The 7,500-nt window shown below is 43.1% G+C and overlaps 1 protein-coding gene across 1 annotated transcript in view; it reads left to right on the top strand.

Annotated features, from left to right (window-relative positions):
- The window catches only part of LOC308094782 (retinoic acid receptor beta-like), a gene marked incomplete at both ends in the record, with an annotated part of 162,902 nt that overhangs the window by 95,102 nt on the left and 60,300 nt on the right, over nucleotides 1-7,500 (top strand). Inside the window, 1 exon segment of the mRNA XM_080441609.1 lies at nucleotides 3,444-3,585. Within this exon segment, the coding sequence (XP_080297735.1) occupies nucleotides 3,444-3,585 (142 nt within the window).

Below are 7,500 nucleotides of genomic sequence, written 5' to 3' on the forward strand. Positions count from 1 at the left end.
GGGGGGGGAGGAGAACGGGGGGCTGGGGGGAAGAGGTTAAAATTCATTTACCAGCCCCCCCCCCCCTCCTCCAGTGACGATGGGGACCTTGCCTTTCATTAGGGGGACCAGGCTGCATGATGGGTAACAGATTAGATCACGGGACTGAAACGGCTGACTCCGTAGCCTGCCCCCCCCACCGCCCCCCCCCCCCCCACCTCACATCCCCATCCTCGCCTCACCGTACCGGCATCTGTCAACGGTCGTCAACAGCCTCCCCCCCCCCAACATTACCCCCCCCCCCTGTGCCAGGGATACTAGCAAGCGACCGGGCCAATGGCGTCTCGCCATTCGACGTCACATGACGGGGTCCGAGGTCAAACATTATTCATTGTCTAATAGAACCTTTATGCTGCCTGACTGACTGACTGACTGACTTTTACCATTTTTAAAAACATTTTTAATAGTTAAAAATAGCCAATCTGCAAGCTCACAATGTGTCGATGTAGATCGGCTAGTGAACTATTTGAAAATGTTTTTAAAATAGTAAAAAATGGAAAAGAAGTTTAGGGATAATGTGAAAATAGGGCTCTATGTCTCTGTTCATTACAGAGACATAGGGCCCTATGTCTCTGTTCATTACAGAGACATAGGGCCCTATGTCTCTGTTCATTACATAGGGCCCTATGTCTCTGTTCATTACATAGGGCCCTATGGGCGCTATTCCAGGTTCAATTTGAACAAGCCACTAATTACTGATTTAGGACTAGGCAAGAGGCGTTTCCCCGCAAACTATGGTATTCTGTGGCACCCCCCTCACCCGCCAAACACCTGAGCTACCCCCTTACAATTATGCATAGGTGTGGTTTGGGCGTTACAATGATAAAACCAATCACCGTGCCAGAAGCCATTGCCTTTAAGAGAAGGACTGCGCTAGCCGTTATCCCCGATCCAATATATGCTCTAGCCTATCTCCCTGTCCTGCACTGTTGCCTGGTCTGATTATTATAAGCCACATTGGGCTTGTTTTCCTTCTTTTTTTTTTAGGACGTGCTGGCCACTGGGAAATTTGGGAAAATTCCAGAACGGCCGCGCCATTTACGGGCCGCCAAACGGCCGGTGGGCCACCCAAAAATAATATTATTGAAAAAAAAAAAAAAAAAAAAAAAATTGAAAATCCCAGAGCTGAATTTTGGTCCCAGCACGCCCCTCACAATAAGCTTGTCATATTAGTCAGATCCGAATAGTATATGAAAGCCATTTAAAATATTTATACTATTGGTACACACCGGCTGCTCCCAAATAATTAATTACATCATGTTGCGACAACGCTCCTACGTCACGTGGTACACAGACATACAGTAGCACATGGGTATAATAAATTGGACAGTTTTAGGAAAGGTCTATATGTACTCACGTTGGCTGTTATTGTTCTATTTCCACCATTCTAATGGATTCCAGGGGTGTGTAAACATCTCTGAAGTAGCTCCATAGTTTCCTCTGAAGTGACGCAGTTAAAGTTAACTTACATCCATATTGTCCCCGTTATCTTTCATCATCCACCTTTGTTCAGTAATCCCGAACAGAGCTACACTTTAAGTTTACATCAATCATAGCCTCTCAAACCCAGACACATTGCTGCGATGCGTATGTGCGGTCGCCTACCTACCCAAAATAACAGACATACAAGCTATCAACGCGCTGCGTCATGTCGTGTCGACAGCTACAGATCTGTTATTTTGGACAGCATGCGCGCGCGTGCGCCACGGAGTAGCCTAACACTAAACCAAAAACATTACATTACGTGGTCAACAACATACTAGACATGTAACTTGACTTGGAGCTTTTAATGCAGTGGTTCTCAACCTGTGGCTCGAGACTACAATGGAGCACCCAACGCCTGGCGAGCTTGTAGATCTGCTATTTTCACAATATTTATCTGTGGAACCGAGTCAAACAAAATGGGGGGGGTCCCCAGTTCAAATAGTTATGGTTATTTTGGGGGGTTGATGGCCTGAAAAGATTGAGAACCTTTAATTCAGTAAACATGAACGTAGTGTTTACGTGGGGAATATAATAATAATATAATATATATAATATATAATATAATATAATATTCACCCGCAGCATGGGTTTTAACGAGACAGCAGCCAAAATGAAATCACACTAGATGATCCGATCATCTTATAAAAAATGTAAGTGCTTAAGATTTTAGCCCAAACCCAATGGGACCCGACCCGGCCCGTCGGCACCGGCTGGGCGGTTGTGATTTCTCCATCGCAAAAATGATTATGGTTATTCTATGAAACATATATTTCATAGAATAACCATAATCATTTAAAAATGGTTATGGGGTAGTGTATATATTTATATAGCCCTATTTGCTCCAAGCTGTTTTTTAAATAAAATATAGACTGTTGGAATAGGGTAGAATGACTCCTGTTCTTAACGAATTACCAAGATTTAATGAGGAAAAAAGGCTGCATGCAGCAATTAAGCTTCTTTAGAAAAATGACTGACGGGCTGGGCTGGGCCTAATTTGTCAATTATTAGTCGAGCCGGGCTGAAATATTAGGGGATATGAAAGCTCTAGTTTGAAGTGCTCATGTGGCCTTATAGTTGCTTCTTTTGTTTTCATAGACCTGCGGTTGCTTATTTCTCGCCAAGGCTGGCAACACGGCTCATGGTCCAACGCACAAAGCCATTGCCGTGTCTGTGTGCACTTGGCGGTGCTTTTAGAATCCACTATCCCCCCTCCCAAAGCCGTACCCATGTGTGGGTTCAGAATGGCAATGTGGGGGATATAGCAACAACACGCCCACGGGCACGCCTCCACGCGCAAATAACGAAAAAAACAGAAAAAATAAAACAAAGTTTCAAACCGCGCGATAATGTTACATTAACTTAACACAATGAGTGCCAGAGTTTTTTAAAACAGGGTACATCCAGTGCCAGTGTGTTTTTTTTTTTAACCGTTTACGGCGATGTTTTTAGAGCTGTAGACCCACCACGAGGACCCGGATGTCTCTGGGCGATGGCTGTCTAACGACTGGAACAATAATATTTCTACTGCGATCCGCCATTGCAGAGAGATCGGCCGTGGAAAATGTCTTGTTTGACCCACTGTAAAAAGATATGGAGATATGGACCTTTTACTCCAAATCCTATTGGAGAGAATATAAACAAATGTAAAAAAGATTTTTTTGAATGTGTGAAATCTTGGAAGACGTTTTCTGTGCTTGGACTATTCTGACCAAAACCTTCTTCAAACATTTTCCCATTTCAATAAATGACAGATCATTTGAAATAATAATAATAATCATAATCTGTAAAACGCTGAAAAATGAAAAATTGTATTCAGTCATTATGTCACTGTTTAACGTTCAGGGTACGTAGCGTTAACAGGGTTTAAGTGGTTCAGTACTTTATTAAATTGTGTCCTCTCTCTCTCTCTGGTCTCTCAGGGGTTCTTCCGGCGCAGCATCCAGAAGAACATGGTTTACACGTGTCACCGAGACAAGAACTGTATCATCAACAAGGTGACCCGGAACCGATGCCAGTACTGTAGACTGAACCGATGTTTCTCTGTGGGCATGTCCAAAGAGTGTGAGTCTTAACGCACGCACACACACACGTACACACACACACACACACACTCACTCACTCACTCACTCACACACACACACGCACACGCACACGCACACGTACACACACACACACACACACACACACACTCACTCACTCACTCACTCACTCACACACACACACACACACACACACACACACACACACACACACACACACACACACACACAAACACACACACACACACACACACACACACACACACACACAAACACACACACACACACACACACACACACACACACACACACACAGAACAGGATGAATTGCTAATTGTCATGCTGTGAGTAATCTCTCAAGAACAGATTCAGAGCTGCGCTACTGAATCTGTCGAGAGCCCTGTTCAGAACGTGTGCGCGTTAGCTTACAAGTGGGCGTGCCTTCAGATCAGGAAGCAGGCCGCGATTTACCCAATCAAATGTAGTGGGCGGGATTTACTGTCTTTGCGCTCCCTTCCCACTGAAAACAAACCGAAACTCATTTAACAATAGCGTCCTGGGAGCCGACAAAACCACGGAAAGATATTCACATTTTAACTTGCTCTTTCATCATAGAAACAAGTGGGCTTATAACCAAAACCATCCATGTTCTCTGGGAGAAGTGGTGTTAGTGTTCCGTGTAGAAATATTGTTAGTGGGAATGAAAACATAAGCGCACCACCGTAAGTGGAGCGCTGAGGGCAGACCAAAAACCCTGGTTTCCTTGCGCACGGGTGCTCCATTCAGCTCGTCCCAGAGCCAAGTGAAAGAGTAAAAAACAGCAGAGGGCGCTGTTTTTCCTTTTTATTTGGCGATGGGTTCCCAGATTGTGCTGTGAGTGATATCATGAGCCGTATAGCATCCCTATTCTGACAGCCGATCTACAAGCTTCACATGCAAGGCATTGCGACTCCACGCGTTGTGAGCTTGTAGATCGGCTATGTTCACAGAGGTGAGTCGGTGTGGAGCGAAAAAACAAATGGAAGGGGCCTTACTATAGACCCCTGGGGGACCCCGGTCCATATAGTCTATAGGGTTTAAGTGGTTTAAGCGTAACGCTGTCATTTCACACACTGATGCTTCATGTCGTGTGTGTGTGTGTGTGTGCGTGTGCGTGTGCGTGTGTGTGTGTGTGTGTGTGTGTGTGTGTGTGTGTGTGTGTGTGTGTGTGTGTGTGTGTGTGTGTGTGTGTGTGTGGTTTATGTCTCATAACCATGAACACATTCAGTACAGTATCACAGTACAGTAAAGGATTCATCATATCGCTGTTGTCACCCAGAAACCTTGTATCTCCATATTTTTATATATATAGTTTTTTGTTAATTAACCCATTAAGACCTGAGACGATTCTTAACACATCGTGTGCCAGAGGTTTATTAAAATAGGGTACGTTCAGTGCCAGCATATCTTCCATCCACTTACGTTGATATGTTTTGTGCTGTAGAAGCCCCGACGAGGAAGTGCATGTAAACAAAGCCTGCGTGCGAGACGGCGGAGGGTCCCGACTAACGCCTGGAACAATAATATTTCTAACGCGATCCTCCATTGCAGAGTGATCGCCGATCGAAAACGGCTCACTTCCACCACGTTAAAAAGAAATGGAGATATTAAGCTTTTAGACAAGGAGTTAACATTGGAGCGGACGAACGGAAGCATTTTTTACATGGATCCACATCCGGCCTCTCCTTCTTAGAGACTCCTTGGATGATCCCAAAGTTTCGTTAGAGCGCCCCACGTATTGATTGATTGATTGATGTACTTTATTTAGTAAGACATGAGAACAGTACATGACAGTACATAACAGTACATGGAAGTACAAATTCACAATACAAGGTCTACTAAACTGGAACTCTCATTAAGCACTGAGCTTGTTTAAGATGAGAACCCCATGCACACAAATCATGATGACATATAAGAGACAGACAGATATACACACTACTATACAGATATGTACAAAAGAAGCAAGAGAGGGGGGGGGGGTAGGGGGGTTAAGTCTTAACCTACCCCCCCCTCTTTCATTTTCCTCTTTTGTATATATATTTTTTCTCTCTTCATACCAGTGACCTGAAAGCTGATTGTATGACATTCTGTATAGTAGTGTGTATATCTGTCTGTCTCTTATATGTCATCATGATTTGTGTGCATGGGGATCTCATCTTAAACAAGCTCAGTGCTTAACTGAGTCTTCCAGTTTAGTAGACCTTGTATTGTGAATTTTGTACTTCCATGTACTGTGATTCTCATGTCTTACTAAATAAAAGTACATCAATCAATCAATCAATCAATCACATGGGGTAGGTTAGGACTTGGACAGGGGCCATTTTTTAATTGCAGCCTCCTGAAGGTGTATCTTTAGGGCAGTTTTGAAAGTGAGTAGGGTTTTACACTCCTTTACTCCTTTTGGTAGGCATTTTTGATTTTTCTTTTGATGAATAGCATGAGAACGAGTTCATTCCCTTTGTTGAGCCAAATCTGGGTTGAACATGATTTGTGGAGCTGCCTCTGGTGTTATGATCATGGACTTCATTAACATTTAGGAAGTATTTAGACAAATACAGGGGGATCCCAATGTTGTGGTGTATCTTGAAGACCAGGCCCATAGCAAGTTGCTGTACTCTGTCCTCAACCCTAAGCCATCCAATCCTAGCAAAATGAGCAGGGGTTAGATGGGTTCTGTGATTGAGGCCAAGAAGTAGCCTTACAAGTTTGTTTTGGGATGTTTGGAGCCTTGTTTTTGGAGGTGTTGCGATACCATGAAGTGCATGCATAATCATAATGACCTTGAATGAGGGCCCCTGCAAGAATCTTCAGAGTATTCTTTCTGACTAGACGATCAATCCTCCACAAATAGCGTGTTGTTTGGTTGACCTTTTTGATCACTCTTTCGGCGTTTTTGTTACCGGAGAGGTTTGCCTACAAGATGGAACCCAGGTAGGTAATTTCCTCCTTTCTTGTATAAAAAGATAAAAAGAAAAGAAAAATGGTCCGAAAACGGTCCGGACCGTTATGGCACTCAATGTGTTATAAATGTTTTCTAAATCCTAAAAGTTTCAAAAATAGCAGATCTACAAGCTAAAATAGTGCAGCCGACAAAAATGGAACGAGCCGCCATTGTTTTCTGTGGCAGTTTTACTTTCGGTTTTAAAACGCTCTCAAACTTATTTTTTGAGGCACGGAATTTACTTTTAAGATATTGTTTGGATAGAATGTAGTTGTTTAACTTCATATATGTGGTCAATTAATCATGACAGAGCCTATTTAAAATAAAAATTAGAGAACCGGCAGGGGCGGCAGTGACATGCATGTATCCGAATAAGGCAAACCTATTTTGGGCATGGCCGTCTCAAAAGTACCGTTGCGTCACATTAGTCTGGAAGTGGTAAAAATGCACTGGGCTGAAGTGGGACACTGCTGATTGGCTGAAGGGGTTGTCAGTCAATGGTATTACTCCCGCCCAACTCCAGCCCACAGCCAAAATTGCAGAATGGGCGATCATGCCAGACTCACTCCTGAAATAAATACAAATGAGATTTCCGGAGGGAGGGTTTACCAGGCTATAATCGGCATGCCCATAAAGGACGTGGCGTAGGACTGCATTGGAACACAGGTTTGATTGATTGATTGATTGAATACTTTTAGTCAGAATTGTAACACTTAGGCATGTAACGATGTATCGTAAATCTATTAAAATCGATTCAAACTGGAAACAATTTAAATGGATTTAATAAAGAATGTATCTCGATGCAAACAGCAGAGACGTGTACAAAAATAAAGAAAATACAGGATCTTTGTTAGAGAAATGATTAAAAAAAAGAGTTTTCAGTCATTTGCTACTGTACTGAAAAGAGGATTAGAGAAAACACATTATTATAAAAGAACAATAAAAGAGACGAAAATA

This window comes from Gymnoscopelus braueri, assembly GCF_963280865.1.
Source record: "Gymnoscopelus braueri genome assembly, chromosome: 11".
Taxonomy (NCBI): domain Eukaryota; kingdom Metazoa; phylum Chordata; class Actinopteri; order Myctophiformes; family Myctophidae; genus Gymnoscopelus; species Gymnoscopelus braueri.